This window comes from Platichthys flesus, chromosome 21 (assembly GCF_949316205.1).
Source record: "Platichthys flesus chromosome 21, fPlaFle2.1, whole genome shotgun sequence".
NCBI classification, from domain to species: domain Eukaryota; kingdom Metazoa; phylum Chordata; class Actinopteri; order Pleuronectiformes; family Pleuronectidae; genus Platichthys; species Platichthys flesus.
In genome coordinates, this window is record NC_084965.1 from 19512241 (window position 1) to 19532038 (window position 19798).

The 19798-nt window shown below is 40.7% G+C and overlaps 1 protein-coding gene across 4 annotated transcripts in view; it reads right to left on the bottom strand.

Annotated features, from left to right (window-relative positions):
* plppr5b (phospholipid phosphatase related 5b) overlaps nt 1-19798 on the bottom strand; it is a 152151-nt gene that overhangs the window by 104258 nt on the left and 28095 nt on the right. For 2 of the 4 annotated variants that reach the window (XM_062379625.1, XM_062379626.1), the window contains one exon: nt 6349-6537. The exons of 1 other annotated variant lie outside the window; for it this stretch is intronic. In XM_062379625.1, coding sequence (XP_062235609.1) covers nt 6349-6537 — 189 coding nt within the window. Of the gene's footprint in view, nt 1-6348; nt 6863-19798 lie in introns of those variants that run through there. One more of the 4 variants, XM_062379628.1, reaches the window with a different exon arrangement.

Sequence of the window (19798 nt, forward strand, 5' to 3'; positions counted from 1 at the left end):
TCTAGAAAATGAGTTTTTTTATTATTGGAATATATTCAGTTATTGAAAAATCGAAGGTTATTAAATGATGGTCTGATAGAGCTGGATTGTGCGGAAATACTGTTAAATGTTCAATTCCGACACCGTACGATAATATAAGGTCAAGTGTGTGCTTACAACAATGAGTAGGTTGGTGTACACACTGACTGAAACCAATTGAGTCTAGTATTGAACTAAATGCTACGCTACGGCAATCTTTCTTATTGTCAACATGTATATTAAAGTCACCAACAATAATAACTTTATCGGTCTTTAGGACTAAGTTTGATAAAAACTCAGGGAATTCCGTTAAAAATTCAGTATAAGCCCTGGGAGTACGGTAAACTACAGCAAATATGATTGGCTGTTGGTGTTTCCTGGACTGGTCGTTGAAGACTAAGAACCAGACATTCAAATGATTTGTAGCTGAGTTTAGGTTTAGAGTTAATTGATAGACTGGAGTTAAAAATAGCAGCAACTCCACCTCCTCGTCCAAATTCTCTGGGAACATGTGAATTTATATGACTGGGGGGAGTAGATTAATTTAGACTGACATATTCATCAGGATGCAGCCACATCTCAGTGAGGGATAATAAATCGATGTTGTAATCGGAGACTATTTCATTAACTAAAATAGCTTTTGGAGACAGTGATCTAATGTTTAAAAGTTTTAGTTCCCTGTGTTGTTTCAGAGGAGTTCTCGCTCTGTTATTGTTTAATTTCAATAATTTAATCGGACGGTGGACAGACACAATCTCTATGGGGTTTTGTGACTGATCCAGAGGGAGCGCAGAGAAGTGTTTAGCACTGCAGCTCTGCTTCCTGGTCCCAACTATGGGTTGTCATGTTATAGACTTAGTAATATTCCTAGATAAGAGAGCTGCTCCATCCCAAGTGGGATGAACGCCGTCTCTCATAACAAGACCAGGTTTTCTCAAAAAAGTGAGCCAATTATCTACAAAGCCCACGCCGTTTACAGGACACCACCTCGACAGCCAGCGGTTAAAAGACAACATGCGGCTAAACATGTCATCACCTGTTGTATTAGGGAGCGGGCCAGAGAAAACTACTTTGTCCGTTTTTGCAAAAGCACACAACGACTCAACATTCACTTTAGTGACCTCCGACAGTTATGGACTTCACAATTCGCAATCGAAGATAGTAATACACTGTTACATGTTTCAAGGTTGTATACTGAACTGTACACTACTGATTTTAAGGTAATGACCAAATAAGGGGGAAATATTACAGGATGCACACTGAAAGAATATTACACACTTCAAGGGGAGTAAAGGACCAAAAACGTTATTGTCATATAATATGCTGGTATTGAATTCAAGGTACCTGTACTGGTACCATATCAGTTCAAATATAAACTGTAAATATCCACATTTTATAGCGCAAAATGCTATGCTTAACCGATTAAACTTGTTAAAAAAATCTGGAAAATGAGCAACAGTAGATGGAGAGCTATATAAAAGGACAGACAAAACCATTCATATTGGACATTGCCAATCCTGGATTACACTCAGTTACAGCATCTTAAAATGTCCTGTTTTCCACAATATCTCTGCATGTTCTTTGGATTTTTTGATTATCTGTAGCAGATGGTAAAGTCTGCTTAAGTAAACTAGATGTTAAATCCTCTCATGTTGAGAGAGGCACTGACCTATCCATGCTTTAATGGCAATTCCATGCTCCTGGCCAGGAGTGTTACAGGGGACTTTGGGGTCCCAACGCAAAAGGGGGCCCTACATCTGTCAAACAAGACCCAAGAAAACCCATAATACCAAACCCAACCATTCCAATCTTCAAATAAATCTTTTATTTTCAAAAAGTAGTGAAAAAAGTGAAAAATTGCAAACCCTCATCACCAGGATCATCCTACAAATCTCTAAAATTGTGAAGCTTTTGGCCCAAAGTTAGTTGCATGAGGCCTTGTTTGGGATTTCTAAACATGGAATCGATGCAGTCTCCTGTACATAACTGATCACATATTTCAATGAACTTTAAACAAAATTGTCATTACTGTGGACTAACATAATTAGCTGTTCACAGGGGCCCCCTCTCAGCTCAGGGCCCTTGAAAATTGCTTACTTTGCCTAATCTGTTGCAATGCCCCTAGTTCTGGCTGTGGCAGCTCATGAGATATGCATGAAAGTTTAGCTGGGCGATATGGAAAAAAAGAAATTCACGATATTATTTTTGGTATCGATAAATTGAGATATAAATCAAATTACAGAAAATAGCACTTTTTATATCAATGTTCTTATGTACAAACGTTTTTTTCTTAAGCACAAAACAGATTTTACTTTCTCGTACAAACAGCCTGTGCCAGTGCCCTTTACTCATAACATTTCATACAAACAACTACAGTGAAAAGGTGTATATAATGTATCCTGTCCTTTATGTGTCTTAATAACTTGTGATCAGTGATGGTGTTTATTGTTAAAGTGTAAAATGCAGGTCAGAGGGGAATCGAGGAGGTTACAGACTGACAGAGACTTTGACACAGGACGACCGGACCTTTAATGAGCGTCTGATCCTGGAGCAGCAGTGTTATAATTATTCAGCAGTGAAATCCTGCTGAGACTAGGAACTTAGCTGAAAACATGATTGTGTTCAGTCACTTCATCGATGCAGGGCCGTCCACCTCTCTGCAGGAGCCCAAACATTAGCATGTGTGCCGCTGCTGGTCCTACACTCTGTGCTGTGTGCGTCAACCTAACCTGATGTGGCTGTGACTCCATTCCAGCCACATGATTGGTTCGGCGCGCAGCTATTCTCATTCTCATTGGCTGTTTATGTTGATTGTCAAAACATACTTCAATCTTTTCATAGGATTTTTCAACTTCAAGACAAAACCAAATAGCACCAGTCTTATACTTCCAGTTATGTAGTATGGCCCTATAATGAGGTTTGCAAGAAACTGAACAACTGATTGGAGAAAGAGTAAACATGATTTGTTTTGTCCACTGTATGGATCAAACTCCAAAAAAACACAGAATCATACACTTCCAACAATTCCACTCCATACTGTTTTTTCATCAGACTCTCCTTGTTTGGTAAATGGCAATACGATATTGTTTGAACTTCACTCATCCAGGCATTTCCCTGACCTGACAAGCCAGTCAGTCAAGAAAAAAGTGCTTTCTAAGAACAGGACACTTTTTCTTACAAGATGCCTTATGTTGTGTCTTGCTGATAAATTCAAATTTTCAGCAAGGAGATAAGAGTGAAGAAACTGTCCTCTCTGTACCGATTGCAATCATTTATACTTAGTCTACTGGTGTGCCACGGGTACACCTGTAGAAGCTGCACACAACTTTATTGCATGTTGCTCAGTCTGATCTCAACTTAATTACATCAAAATTTAATATTTAGTGTAAATACTTCTGCCATCCAAGAGAACAATCCTGGTGTAGCAGAGGAGACAGAAGCAAACCTACATTTCTAAATCTGGTTCGATGCAATATCTACTATGAGACGAAGACTGAGAGTGTGCTGTAGGATGCTTTGGATGTAGTCACTTATTCGGCTCTGTGCATGTGCGTATGTGCGTATGTGCGTGTGTGTGTGTGTGTGTGTATACAGAGGCAGGCAGGCAAGTAGCTGCAGAGTCAGACACCCCTGTCGGCTGCATTTTATAAGTTCATTGCACAATCAGCTTGTAATTGGCAGAGCTAATGAAAGAGCAAGGCAACATAGCTCAAGCATCATACATTTAGAGGCTATGCAGTTAATATGATGAGGACAGGAAGTCAGTGCAGTCTACTGTACAACTAACATCGTTATATTTCATTAAATTGTATCTGTATAGGGATATGTATAATGTATAATGGAAGGCAAAGATCAGATGGAAATCAGCAGGAATCTTAACAAAGATAAGCACATTAGCATTCAAGACCTTAAGTGCATCATCAGAGATGACAGCTTGGCAGACTAATAACTCCTCAGAATAATCCAATTAAATACATCTGTCACTGCTCCACTCTTCGATGATCAAATCAGATTATGGATCAACAGCTATTCTAAAGGTGAAGTTGCCATTTTGGACATTATATCAAAGCTCAGAGAAAGATGTAGGAGAGAAAAGTGTATTACAGCTGCACTAATCAATGCATTTGGACTGTGAAATATGTCACTCATAAGGCTGAGCCTCTAGCATCTCCTTGGTTTGGCTTTTTGGCCTCCAAACTCTCTTCTTCCAGCAGCAAGCAGCTGTTTACATGCCCAGCCAGCACCATACAGCACACAATATGTTAGAGCAGGGGTGTCCAAACGGCCATCTGCGGCCCGCCATCCATTTTAAATTGGCCCGTCTCAAAAATGTATTTTCTTTTTTTTATTGAAACTAACCATTTAGTAGCACTTAAATGACACTTACTCATAGCACTTTCAGTTTTGCTCTATTTTTGAAGAAACTGTACTTTCTTGATTCTTGTTGCTCAGCTAAACAGAATGGACAATGGCCACTGTATTTTACTTCTCAGTTTAGACACTAAATGGCACCCAACTCACCTCTGACCTGTCCCTCAGAGCGCCGACACGCCCCCCGCCCTGAGCGACGCGATTGAGGCGCACTGTCAACAGTCCGCTCCAGGGCAGGGGGGCGTGGCGGCGTGAGTGGCCCAGACCTTCGTATTTTTTTCTGTATGTGGCCCTTGGGATAAAAAGTTTGGACACCCCTGTGTTAGAGGTAGACAGTGTCTGGTGGACATAGTGGGATGTTTAGAGGCTAAGACCAAAGTCCAAAACTGAGCAGGAAGAAAGTGAATATTTGACGAATCAGTTCCTCAGGTGGACACAATCATGATCATATGTTCAGCAGCAGGTGGTGGTGTTGTTCACTGAAAGCTCATTCTACAAATAGATGTGTTTATTACAGTAGCACTGAGACATTATTTTAGCAAAGGTGTTCAAAACATTAGCGATCTCTACAAAAAGCCAAATCACTTAAAGGGGACATATTATGGCCATTTTACCACAGTTGATATGGTTCCTTGGGGTCTTAATGAAATGTCTAACATATTTTGGTCAAAATACCACAAGGATAATTTAAAACAGCATCCTTTTTACCCTGTCTAAAACAGACCTCCTCAGATTGACCTGTTTTGAGTGCCCCGCCCCCCTCACCCCCGGTGACCCTGGCTGCAAGAGCCCCAGCAGTGGGAGCTTGAGCTGGGGCAGCAGCAGCATCCTTCCACACTATTGAGTCAACGTTTAGAGGTGTCCCGGGGGTCCCTTGTTTATGCGGCCACTTAAATGGCCAACGGGTAGCAGTAACGATCTAACGCTAGCCGGGCTCCACCGGCTAGCGAGCTCCCCTAGCCGGGGGGAGTCCCTAGGGAGCTAGGGGAGCCAGGCTTGTGAGCCCGGCTCTAACGAGTCCATGGCCATGTAGCGAGACTCCCTACATGGGCATGGTGTGACTATGACGTTTATTTCGGTCGTTATTCCATTCGACACACTCTAGCTTATCGTTTCTGACATAGAGGAACAACAACAAATCGAGGGAGTTGTTATTTTCCAGAGTTTTGGGGACGGTAGACATGCCAGATACCCAAATTAACGTGTAGAAGCACTACAAATGTGGAATTTTCATAATATGTCCCCTTTAAAATGAAGTCACCTGCTCATGAGTCATCTTAGGTCTATTTTGAAGAGATCATATCAAAATAGATAAACAGGAAGGTAGCTGGGTTATGGGACATCAGTCTTTATCACATGGCATTGTATATTCTCATTACACTGGAGACCGAATACCAAGAATAGGTCAGCAGTAATCAGTGTGGGAAATGTGCTCTGTAGAAAAACCTATCAAGTACGGACCAACATCACCTCCAGATAAACAGTTAAATCAATCTGACCAAAATTTGATTTTGTGTTTTTTTTATCAACAAGAAAATGTAGGGTGTTAAACGCCAAATATGGATATCGTCACTATCAGATTATCTGTCATGTAATTTATTGATCTGCTTTTTAATGAGTGAGGAATTGTTCTAAACAATATCCTAAGATCAAACAGACCAAAATCCCATCACAAGCTTATGGAGCCCAAGGTGACATCTCAATCTGTCTGATTCTCTCAGATTTTCATCTTACAGTTCTACATCAGCAGAGCTCCCGTTGGAGAGGCAGCAGCAGGGGATGCTGATAAATGACCTAAATCATTCAGCAATCATTCACACAACTGGACATCTATCGGCTAACAGATGAATGAACTAACGAGTCAGAGTTACAGTAATAATAGAATGTATATAAAAGCGGGCTGATCTCACGGCTCATCTACACATGCCATTTCAGATCCACTGGTCCCAGTTCACTCACCAGCAGCGTGGGCAGTCCGGCCACCACAGCGTAGAGGAGCACGGGCGGGACGGCGCTGCTGTCCTCCGGTCCCAGGTACGGTTTGGTATAGGTGGTGTCGTAGCAGAAGAAGCCCTGCACGTGAACGCTGAAGGTGTCGGTGTACTCGAAGTAGTAAGCCAGCATGACGGTCCCGGCCATGATCACCAGCTGGAAGTACAGCATGATGCAGACGAAGAGCGAGAGACATTTAATTAGAACAAATCCTTTTTTCTTCCTACCCAGCCTCCTCGTCCTCCCCCCCGGTACCGACTCCCGCTGACCGCCTCATGTCGGCTCGGCTGCACGCGAGGAGCCGCTCTGTGATCACGGTGGAGGCTCGCTCGGTCTGGATCCCCCTGCTCCACTGCTGCTGAGACTCAGGACTGTGGGTGTGTGTATGTGCGTGTGTGTTAGTGTGTGTGTGTGTGTGTGTGTGTGTTTGCGTGTGCGCGTGTCTGTGTGTGTGTGTGCGTGTGTGAGTGTAAGAGAGAGAAGGGAGGGGAGAGAGAAAGAGAGAGAGAGGGGGTGTGTGTAAGACAGAGAGAGAAGGGAGGGTAGAGAGAGAGGGGGATTGGGAGAGACGGGGGAGTGAGCGTGTGGGTGTGTGCATGAGAAAGAGAGGGGTGTGTTTGTGTATATGAGAGAGAGAGAGAGTGGGGAGTGAGCGTGTGGGTGTGTGCATGAGAAAGAGAGGGGTGTGTTTGTGTATATGAGAGAGAGAGAGAGTGGGGGGAGTGAGTAGTGTGTGTGGATGTATGAGGGGGGGGGCATATGAGTGGTGTGTGTGTGTGTGTGTGTGTATGAGGGGGGGGGGGTAGAGTGGTGTGTGTATGAGGGAGATCCTCCCAACTCTAAATTTAGCCCACATTTAATCATTGGGTAAAATAAAATGAATGAGATGAGCGGAAGCTGCATGAACCGATGAGATTGAAGTAAAAAAAAAAGCGAATTGGAGTATAGGTTCACGTTGTATATTGCTGCACGTTATTGCTTTTAAGCAACGATGAAAGAAGTGTTTATAAGAGAAAACAGGATCAACCACAATATACAAAATGCACTATACAATGTAACCCTTGTAACCATAAATGTAGTTACAGCATTACTTTTAAATGTAATCCAGTAATTGCCTTTATGTGTACGTTTTCATTCCTGTACAGGATTTAAACTGCATACTTGCACACAAAGAATTCACAGATGAAAATGTATGCAAGTACTACACAATCTACACTATCAGTGTGTATATGGCTCAGTCCATGTCTACAGTCATCCAGACCTGGAGACCAAATCACAGGGTTGGTTTATTCCGCACTCATTTCAGGGGCTGCATTTTTATACATGACACCAGGATAGGATTGTAGAGTAACTAAGGAACCATCTCATTGACATTTCTCCCATCATCCACTGTAACATACTCTCAAATTAATGTTTATTATTGTCATGCTTTTAAAAGGTGCTTATCTTGTTTCCCAGCAGTGTTGCAGACCTGCTGTATCCACTCAATTATTCTGTCAAAGAACTTCACACATTTATCCTTCTTGCCAAGCTAGAATGGTTGTGTTTTGTTCATTACCCACCACTCGGTCTAGTTATTTTTATTTTATTTATTTATATATTTTTTCTTGTGTTGCTGCAGTGACCCCATTTCCTTAAATGGATCATTGAAGCCTCATCTTAATTTATACTCTACGCACTCTCTTTCTGCCACCGGAAACACGTTTTTCTGCTCTACTGGCACGTTAAAATCCATAAATAAAGGTGGAGGACACAGAGGGACAGATGGACACGGACAGACAGAGGTGAGGATGCAGAGATGCCGGGCATCAAGTGGGTACTCACTGACAGCACTGACTAATGGCTGCCATTAACGTGTCATTCCATCATTACTCCCCATTTTATGACTAACTAGGCCAAATCTATATACTCCTAGCTTCATGCTCGAAGATGCCAGAGAGATGTAATGATGCATTTTCCCCTACATTATAGTATCATCAAACATGGTTAATTACGTCATGCATACATCAAGAATTTGCTGTTATTAAACTAACAACTGTCTAATAAACTATAAATCCTGGTCATCATGACTTTAAGAGGAAACATAGACAGATTGTTTAATTGAGAGGATCTAGAGGAAAATAGTTTAAATGAAGCTAAGACTTATCTGCTTGTTCATGTGTCCTAAGTCAGTTATTCATCCAATCACAACCCCACACTGTCACTTAGAGACAATCACTTTTAAGACGTCAAAATTTAACATGGTCTCTCTCTCTTCTCATTGAGTTTTCATCTTAGTACGGTGAACACTGCATTAACCACTTCCACTACTTTACCACATCTACTCATGGTGCCCTGTAATCTCACATCAAACCCTCCGACCAGAAGCCCTTTATGAGACCTCCAAACTTGATGCCTCATTCTTCATCTAGGCCATGGGGAGCCTGAACACTCTTTTGAAATGACCAAATTCATAGTTCTACCTCCTGCTCGGATCTAAGCCTTAAAGTCTAATCGTTCTGTTCACAATGAATCCAATTTTAATCTGATTTACTTATTCCCATTTGTCCGGAAATTGGATGACCAAGTGAAAGCAGAATGTTATTGGTGTCGCAAGGTGGAATTGTGAAAAAGGGAAAAGGATTTTAGGCTTTGATGAGCAAAAAACAAAAAGCCAATATCATGCACCCCCCTTTGGACATCATGTTTGTTTGCAGTCTTGGCCCCTGAAGTCAGTGGCATACGCTTATTTTATGGTTTACTTCATGCTCATGGTAAAAGACTGCAAAAGATGATTGGGTGAGGAGCATGTAGTCTGTCATGTCTCATGGCCATGACACAGCAAGGAAAAACACAGTTACCATTTCAATAAATAAACTATTGTGTAGTCTGAGCCCAGGATTTGGATGCTTGTATTTACTCCTTAGTACTAAATACATATTACAACTAAGGCTGGAAGGATTGATTTGTTTCTAAAGCATAAACCAAACTAACATTTGAACGTGGTGATGGTGCCAGATGAAATGTCAGGGGATCATCACAGGGGCTATAATTCATCCTGAGGGTAACATTTAAGTCGGAAATACATTAAATTGTAGTCCATTGAATAGGTGCTGACACAATTTCAAACACTACTAGGGCTGAGAACCTCCAGAACAGAGACATTTTAATGTGTCACGAGAGAAAATAATGCATGCATTAATTGTGCCTGGGAAGTGGGAACTCATTATTATCAAGGAGGAGATGTGTGGAGCGGGAAGAAAATGGTAAGTATTGTATTTTAATACTGGCTGAGGAGCTGAAGTTGCTCAGGAACTAAACACTACGGGTAAAGTTGATATAATCAAATTAATTCAGCTGAACAGAGCTTTCTATTCAGTTGCAGCAGTTTGACGAATGTTGGCTACAGACATTTACAACCAGTGACACCTGTGACACTTCACACATCCGCCTGATGGTAATCATCCTGCACATTCAACACAGCTCCAGGACAGTTCATTGCTTTCCAAGACATTCAGATTCAATTTGTGATTTCAACCCAGTAATCTCCGAACAGCTGCAGGATTTCCTAGATGTGGGAGAGTGCTGACATTTAAGTTTTCACATAGCCACATATGGATACATAGTACACAGGAACCTTCTACTTAAGAACATCATATTAATTCTTATAGTTTACTCCTCAGTTCTCCTTGGATTTAATTCCACAAGATATTGGAACATTTTCTTTGAAATTCTCTCCCAGGTGTATCTCTAAAAACATGTTAATATATAGAAACTGTAGGCGAGTTGCAAGATTACGGGGCCAGAGGCATTCTGGTTTCCGTTTCAAGTTTGAACAATCACATTTGAGTATGATTTGGTTGCCTGCAGGTAAACAGTTTGTGTGGAGAGCAAAAGGGCTGGAACTCATGGAATGAAATGCATTGGCGGTCAGCTTTTTAATTTATCTGCATTCATATACAGATAGCTTTAATTAGAGATTAGGCAAAAATGCTATGTGGACATAAATATCTACAAAAAGTAGTACAGTATATTTTGTGTGGAGAAACGTTAAACTTGTGGGATAAAGGAACTATTCTGACTGTAAACAGTTTACAAACAACAGACGACTTGGCCCAGATTTCCGCTGTCTACATCTGAGGCCCCAAAATATTGTCCGTTGCCCCATGAGGCTGATTCATTGTCAGACGATAGCCAAATATTTTCTGCAGATTAGTCAGCTGCACTCTCAAGTTGCACATTCAAGTTGCCAATCTCCTTTTTTACCATATCTAAAATAAGTTCTACTGGATTCACATCGATTTGGGAGGTAACTGAAGTTCAGTGAACTCACTGTCATTTTTATGAAACCAGTTTGAGATTACCTTTATACAGCCAATGAGGGATGAACATGCTCAGCAAATATTCAGACAGTGTATCAAAAGGTGATATATTGGTATGAAGTGGGGCAAAGTGTGCAAAGAATAACACCAACACTACCATCCTAGACTGCTGACCTAAGACAGGTTATGCTGTCGTCTTCAAATTCTGATACTACCATCCTCTCAGCAGAAACCCAGATTTATCACACAGGCTTCATCTTTCAGTCTTTATCTGTCCAGTGTTGCAGCCTCAGATGACTGTTCTTGGCTGACAGGAGCGGAACCCTGCTGTTCTAGCCCATCTGCCTCCAGGTTGGACATATTTTCCATTCTGAGATGATTTTCTGCTCATCAGAGTTCAAAAGACTGGTTATCTAAGTCACAGTTTTCTGTCAAGTCAAAACCAGTCTCACCACACTACTCATACCCCTCTCATCTCGTCTAAATTATGTTTTCTATACCAGATGTGAAAGAAAATAAGATTAGTCTGTAAGCCTGCAAGTAAATTATGTAAAATCGAGGGTCATCATTTCTATACATTACTATATCCTGATTGAAACGTCTGTTTTATAAAATAAAAGTGGAAAAAAATATTCCAAACACAAATCAAGCAGAAAATAGGCTCCAGATACATCCAATCAGAGCACAGTTCATGTAAACAGGTGTGAGCCCACTCTAGACCTGTATGTCCATCTGTCACAGTCCTTCTCATCCTATGAGGAGTCCCAAAATCTCTGATCTACTGCTAAGGTGCTGAATAGGTCTCACAGACACAAACACACACACACACACACACAAACACACACACACCAATCAAGCAGAAGAAATCCTCCACACGCCTTCACACACATTCATATACGCATACAGGATGTATCTCAGCTCACAATAAGAATAAATGTACTGTGTCAGAATGGTTTTCAGATTGTTATTCAACAAAACCAAACCAGCATGTCTGTTAGCACCTATTGTCTGTTTGTACATCCACCTGACTGAGCACTTGACTCTGGAGAAAATCAAACAGTAATGATCTTAGTGACACTGTATTTGTTTATTCCGACGGTGTTTGGTTGTTTTATGAAAGAAGAGCGAATATTTATAACCCCCCTGACGAAGCCTAGGTGGATGCTGGGACTGTGGGGGCTGAATCTACCGGCACAATACTGACGCAACAGCAGCGGGGGGCACGCAAAAAAGGGAATGATGGGAATTTTTTCTTGTTTAAATAGATTGCCAAATTGGGACAATGTGTCTCGTAGAGGATGTGGAGAATGAGGCATATCACATGATTGGAGCAGCGCAGCTTGAGATGGCTGCCATAACCAGCTCGCATGCTTGTTCCATTCTTGGTCTTTTATTTAGCAATTGTAATCAAAATGATTGTACGCCGTCAGTTGAGCAACACAAGTTTGACGTATTAAAAGCTGAACTAAATTACTGTCATCGCTAAGCAGGAATGAAAGGGGGGAAACTAACATTCCATGATAGCTACAGGGAAGCAGAGCAGAGGACAGATCATCTTAGAATCTCATTGGCACCACTTCAGGACCTTCTGAGCACTAACTAGAACTAGAACTTGTATTTGTTGGAAGCTTTAAAGCTCAGATAGAAAATACACCACAGAACCAAATGATAAAACCCAAACCTTGTGCATGGAAAATTACGACCAAGGGAGGTCAGGCAGCGTGAACTAGACTTTGCAAAATGCCAAAAATATATATATATATATATATGGTTATAAAAGGATTAGTTTTCAAAACTAACACACAAAAAATATATAATGTAACCAGCTGCCAATCCTCACACACAGTAGCAATACGTGGGCTGCCACAGTAAATATGACATCAGAACCAATAATGACAGGTCTATTTTAGTTGTCTCACTCTCATCAGGAGCAGTAGACTTTTCCATCTCCTCCCAGAGAAGCAACTAATGAGCTTTGTTGCCTGGTGAATACAGGTGTCCCACTGCACCGCAGCTGCACTAAAGCGTGACAAGAACCTGACACACACAAACACACACACTTGATCATGAAAGCAAAATCACATCTGTGATTTAACGCAATATGTTGTTAAAATGGGATCAAAGTACAACAAAATAAATCATAATGATTTTTTTTTAACTTTGACTACAGTCATTGTCAGTTGAACATAAACTGTGAATGCAGTTCCATTTTTCAATGAAAAGATACTCTTTTTAAAACTCTTCTTAACAATGCGCTTAATGTGATATTTTTCAGCATCACCCATGACAAACTTTATCATGGTACCTTGATATTGTGTGACAACAGTGTGATATCACAGCCGCCAGGACAAGCTGATATATCAGGCTTTTAGAGTGTTGATATCATGCCACTTCTCCCTGAATGTAAAGGAGATTTAACAAGTTAAAATGTCACATCCTCACTCCTGACACTAACACGGTCACAAAGAAAAAAATTAGCACAGAAAATGATTTAGGGATGACTCAAACATAGAAACGGCCTCCAACTTCCAAGATGATGAGGAAGATTACTTCTTTGCTTTCTCAGCTGAAGAAACTTAAGTACAGGAAAGACAGGAGATCACACGCCACAGCAAAGGGGAGCTAGAGACCCTTCGTTTTCTGGAGGACATCAGAAAAGACGTGCTTTCTCTTCAGCAGTAACCACTCATCAAGCTCCTGTAGTAGAAAAATTAACTAAGCAAGGTTGACAAACTATTTTGTATTTAGATAGTAAGCATTTGAAGCCTTGACAAGAGACTTTTATGACTTGAGCTGTTTTATGGTCGGGACTGTTAGTGTTGAAATACGTTGAGACCATTTGTTACTTAATTACCCATCAAAGGAAGGAGTGGATGTCTTCTTATCACCTAAGGAAACACATGTGAATCAGTTGCTAATGTTTAGATTCCTCTCCTTCCCCCACCCATGTATCCTTCCTGGATTGGTTCAGAAGGACAGCCCTAAATCCTCCTATATAAGATCTGTGTTTTTGACTGTTCTTCATCCTCACTCTGAGATCCTTGTGGTCTCCCTGTGTTGATCCTTTCTGCAGAAAGCCCCTTATTAAATACACGTAGATAACTTTGTTGTTTCCAGCCTCTTGTATCTCCAGATTTCCATCACACTCCTTTTTATTTGATTTAACACGACCCTCCCCTCTTCAGCTCCGGTGGAGAGGCTGTTCTCATTTGCAGGAATAATATTCCATCCGCACAGGAGGCGGTTAACACCAGAAATATTTTTAAAGTTAGTTGTTCTTAAAGGCAACTAAACTGGCTACTCAGTGGTTGGGTCTCAAGAACCAAAATGGAAGGATTATTATGTCATAAAGATGTCAGTGTGAACCTGTGAGAGACACTTAACACTGTAATACGTGGGCGGCTATGGCTGACGGGTAGAGTGGTCATCCTCCAACCTGAAGGTCGGCAGTTCGATCCCCAGTCTGACCCATCTGCATGATGAAGTGTCCTTTGGCAAGATGCTGAACCCCAAATGGCCCCCCATAGAATAACTAAGTGCTGCGAATAGATGCACTGTATGAATGTGTGTGTGAATGGGTGAATGTAGAACTGTACTGTAAAGCGCTTTGAGTGTTCATCAAGACTAGAAAAGCACTATATAAATACAAAGCCATTTACCATTTAATATAGAACTATGTGGCCTGCCATGCCACTGGTCAATATAAGAGAGAAATAAGTAGGCGACCATGCCACTGCCCATGGTTCAGTAAAAGAGAAGTATGTAGGCTAATGACTTGTTAAGTTACCTGTTCTCTTTTGATTGATTTACTATTTACCTTTTATTATTATTTATTTTTCAGTGCAGAACTTGATGTACAGTAATTATTTAGGCTCTTTACCTGTGTACAACGGGTTTTAATTCTATATACAAAGCCAAAGTTTATGGGCTATTAAGTCCCATTAAAAAAAAATGTAAATACATAATCAATCAAGTTGTTGTCTTTGAATAGCTTTGCATAGTTACACTGACATTCTGTGACTGTTCTTCCTTTTTGTGGGGTTCATCAGAGATTTGTGTACATTATATAGCCCAAACCTTAAGATTAAGATCCATTTATACATCGCAAACACATGCACAGACATGCAAAGGCACACTCATGCAGGTAGGGAAATTTAATCTCTGCTTTTTACCCATCTGGTGCAGGACACACAGAGCAGTGAGCGACGGGGAGCAGATGTTGGGGGAGTAAGGTGCCTTGCTCAGGGGCACTAGACAGGGTAGGGAGACTCTTGGATTTTTTCGACAGATCAATCCAGTTTCGTCTTTTGTTGTCTCTCCGTGGAGTCGAACCAGAGACAAACCAGAGACCTTCACTGCCCATAGCCCAAGTTTCTGCCACTAGACCACCGCCTCTCCTCTGAAAACCTGAATGCTCTGCTATACCAAATTGTGAGAAAATGGAAAATCCAGAAAAAGTATTTCCTATATTTTAAAATACAAAATACATGTATTGTATTTTGTTACATTTTCTGGCACCAGTATTTTGTATTTTATATTAATACATTTATTTGAGGGGTAATTTGTATTTTTGCCCATCTCTGTATCTAGGTCACTGTGGTCTCCGGATCAGGGCCTACTGGTTTTACCTCGCACTCGCCTGAGCAAAAAAGGAGATCATTCCTTTGAGGTGGTTCAAACTTTTACCCCAATTATGATTAATAAACCATTATTCTATGACCAACAGAGAATCTATAAATAGGCATGTTGTTGTTGAAATATGAGAAATGCTTACATTGTGTTTTATTACACCATTAGGCCAAAGGCAGCACTGTGACCTAGATATAGTCAATATATCACAGATGTAAGCGTGCAAAAATACCTTAGCTAACAGGGCTCGAGTCAAGTGTAGCACACCAGATTTGATTTCATCATCGCGTGTGAATAAACAGCTCGCATTAAAAAGGCAAAGCAGCAAAGGAGAAAACTTCAAAGAAACATGCTTCAAGCATCCCAGGCTTATCTGGCATGTCACACTTCATAAGAAATTCATGCAGTGTCTTTCTTGCAACCCACTGATGTAAAGGCGGTTCCTGCAGGCCCCTGTTCATGAATGAAACAATTGTGGCAGGCATGGGTGGAAGTGGAGACTGAATGCTGGGGCAGCCAGTGCAGCGCCGTGTTCTCCACATACACTGGGTCACATTAAAGAGGACACACAATGGACTATATACACTATTTGTGTGCTAATCCTGTAGCTGATTTTACAGTGGTCTGCATTTAAAACTCTTAGGAAATGTAATTGTAGAAGGAATTTGGCCTCTAAACACATTTCAGCTGAAGGCAATGTCTTAGTTTCAGCCGTTTTTATTTGATTGCTATTAATTTACTCATAATGACATTTTGAGCTTTTGATAGTGCTACATGAAAAAATCATTCAGTCATTATCAGCTTGTGTTAATCTTGAATATATATGAACCAAATTGCATGTAAATCTATCCACTGCCAATTTAACCTAGAATCAAAAAGGTTGACCTCATGTGGAGCTATAAAGTCAGGGAATCACTTAATAATCTAAATACCTATATAACTTTATTTACTATGATTTAATCCTAAATTCATTAATATTTATCCTCTGAGAAACACAAATGTATGAAAAAAAAATGTCTTAGTCCATCAGGTAAATGTTGAGATAGTTCATCATTACAACATCTGAACTAGAATGGAACCAAGTTGTAAAGATAATCCATTCTTGACCATACTAGTGGACTGAGTATGATTGACCGACTCTGTGATTCTTAATAGAGGGACCTCACACCAAAAAGATATCACATTCATCAACATGCTGCCAAACATAATAACTAGTGCACATACAATAGTGCCAATCAAACCTGTCACCCAAACAGAAAACAGCTAAGTTTAACATTAAGCCAGACTCAGAAATTACATAAATGAAACGTAAAGTCTTCATCCTCTCAGAGATAATAGAGCAACTGCAGATCTGTTAGTGGTAGAAACTCCAACACAACTCCATGCTAGTGTTTCTCTATAACTGCATGAGGTGGAAGTGAGCAACTGTTTTAGAACAAATTCAACATAACTTAAATCAGTGATTGCAGGTTTAAGTAGTGCTGCTCGATTAATCGAACTTTATTCGTGATTTCGATTATGGGGTCAAACGATCTCCAAACTACTATAATTGAGTTGAAACGATTATTTGGCATTTTTTTCGAAAGAGAGGCGGATACGCCATTCAGTCCTTCCCTCAAAGCATTCAACGGCTCAGCTGACTGGCATTCACTCTCAAGCAGCCGTAACGTGAAGGTGGCGAGTTGTGTGTGTGGTGTCCGGCGGTGAAAAAAACAGCGCGAGTGGAAAACCAGGGCCCCCCCGTCTGATCGACAAAAAGGGTTGAAAAAGTTCGAGCAGCAGCACACCATGTAGCATCCGTGCCGCGCACCGCTATTCTCAAACGCGCTGCCGCCTGGCTGTTCAGACCGGACCCGCATTTCTCCACGCCGGTCAGCCAGTCAGAGGGTGTTAGGATTGCCATCATTAAGGGTTCGAATAACCGGGCACCAATATCTTGGTTTCACGGAGGAATAAGAAACGCAGCCAGCATCAGTGTTTACCTGAACCGGAAGGGTTAGGGTAAGGGATAGGATTCAGACTTCAGAATAAGGGCACCTAATCGTTTGAATAATCGTGATTTTGAAATTGTCCAAAATAAGTGAAGGTTATTTTTCCACAGTTGAGTACATCATCCACAATCATTTGTTGCAAATTACACTGGTTACTTTTATATTGGGCATATTAAAATAGAGAAAGTGCTGAACATAGACGCACTGAATTGATATGTGTGTGAACAGGTGAATAAATGTTAAGCGTTTTGAACGGTCATCAAGACTACAAAAGGTCTATTCAAAATACAGACCATTTAAAAGGCAACCATAATGAGAGCTTTATTTAGTAAAGATGGATCTCCATATTGAATTGGATGTGATGTTGCATTAGCATAAACAACAAATAGTGTCAATGGCAAATTAAAACAAGAGCAGATTAGATAACGGGTCGGCTTCAGTACCAAACATTATTTGATTTTAATACTATACTATTTCAATAGACTATGAATAACAGTTGATGATGAAATGAGCCTATTACATTTTTCTCTTTTGCTTAAGCACGATTTTTAAAACAGGGCCCGGTGGTAACTGGTGTAAACATAGAAAGTGCAAATATACAATAAATTCACCAAACACTAAACAAGAACAATGCTGCAGACAGATCTCCATATTCCCAAATCAGTCAACATGTCAACATGGAAAATCATCACAAAACATGTCCCAGTTTTCATGCTACTAGAGTAGTGTGCATAAAACCATAAGCTCAGCAAATATCAGACAAACAGAACATTTTGTATCCAGTACAGATTAGGATGACAGATTTCACTGTATATCTGCTAAGATTTGGCTGAACTCTTAGTCCAGGCGTGAATTTAATTTGATAAATTTGGTCCTCTTCTTCTTTGATCACGTTCTACTCCTGCTTCAGGTCTTCCTCTTCCTCTTCCTCTTCCTCTTCCTCTTCCTCTACCTCTACCTCGGCCTCTACCATCAAGGAGACCAGAAGGTGGAACAATATACAAACGCCAAAAGAGTAACTTGAGCCATTGAAGATGTCTCCCACAGCATCCCCATATATCTCCCTCTACTTGTTTCACCCATTCCAACAGCACATCCATGAATTGCTAGATTTGCTTTCACTCTCTATGTTACATGTAGGTGTTCACATTTCCATTTTGATAGTTAAGCCTAAAGTATGAATTCCTAAATCACATTGTGTCCTTACGTCTTGCTACTGGGGAAATATGCAAAAGAGCTGGGCATCTGAATTGGGTAAGAAAGTCCTTTAACGTAGCCACTACAATGTACTGCTGCTTGGCCCTTTATCTATAACCTGACGTTGGAAATTTCTTGGAGAGAAGGGAGTATATATGTGGTGTGAGCTCTATTCTCCTCATGGTGAACAGATGTAATGTGTGAAGATGGTCCAAAATTCTCTCACATCTCTCTCTCTCTCTCTCTCATTACAAAGTAGATCAAAACTCTCTAGGGTTGTTAGTGTTTCAATTAATGACGTATCCCAAAACAGCCCTCATGCTACTGAGGCTTGTAAAGCCTGTTTACCTCCTCACACCAAATCAAATATAGAGTCTAGTTTTGATGCCTTGTTACTGACATTTTGCTTTACACCAGTTTTAAGGAGAAAGCTGAATCTTACAATATGCCAGTCTGTCAGTTACAATATTTAAAGGCGTCAAACAAAAATTCTCAGGAAGTGGTTTTATGGAAGGTAAAGCCAACAGGATTTAGCTCTGCCTATACTGGACATTATGCGTGTTTATAAAAACAACTATCACATTAGGGGTGCAACGATTAGCTGACGTCGTCGACAAAAATCGATGACAAAAATAGTCGCAGACGAATTTACACGTCGATGAGTGGTTGATTATGTCATAGCGCCTGCATTTTGTGCCGTGCAGCTGAACTAAGCGTTGATTTACCGGAGGTGCTGATGGAAGTAACTGAGGAGTGAGCCATCTCACTTCCTTCCTGTCGCTGAAAGTCGCGCATGTGAAATAGCGAAAAAACATGGACCAATGGCGGCATCCGCTGCAACAGCATCGGGGGGAGAACTTCATGGCATGCGCATTTAAGGAGGAGGTTTGACATCGTAACGTAAAGGATGCGGACTTGCCTCGACAAGATAGCCTGTTAGCTAGCTTGCTATATAAACGTCTGTGTGCAGGATTCTAGAATCCATTACAAAAATATGGTTCAAACAAATTTAAACGTGTAATGTTATCCTAATGCCTGACAAACTTATTTTTTAATCACAGTTATTCAGTAGATTTTTCTTTGCTTTTGTCTCAACAGTACCCTTATATGCAGCAAAGTTTACACTTTTTTTTTTAATGAGGTATCGATCTTTATTGTCTTTATTATCAGTCATCACATGCCTCGATAACCTCAAGCTAAATTTTTAAGTTGTCGGCTAAATAAGAGCAATTGCGAAATTGTCATTCATATTCAGATTAGTCGATTAATCGTTTCAATAATCGATGACTAACCGACTAT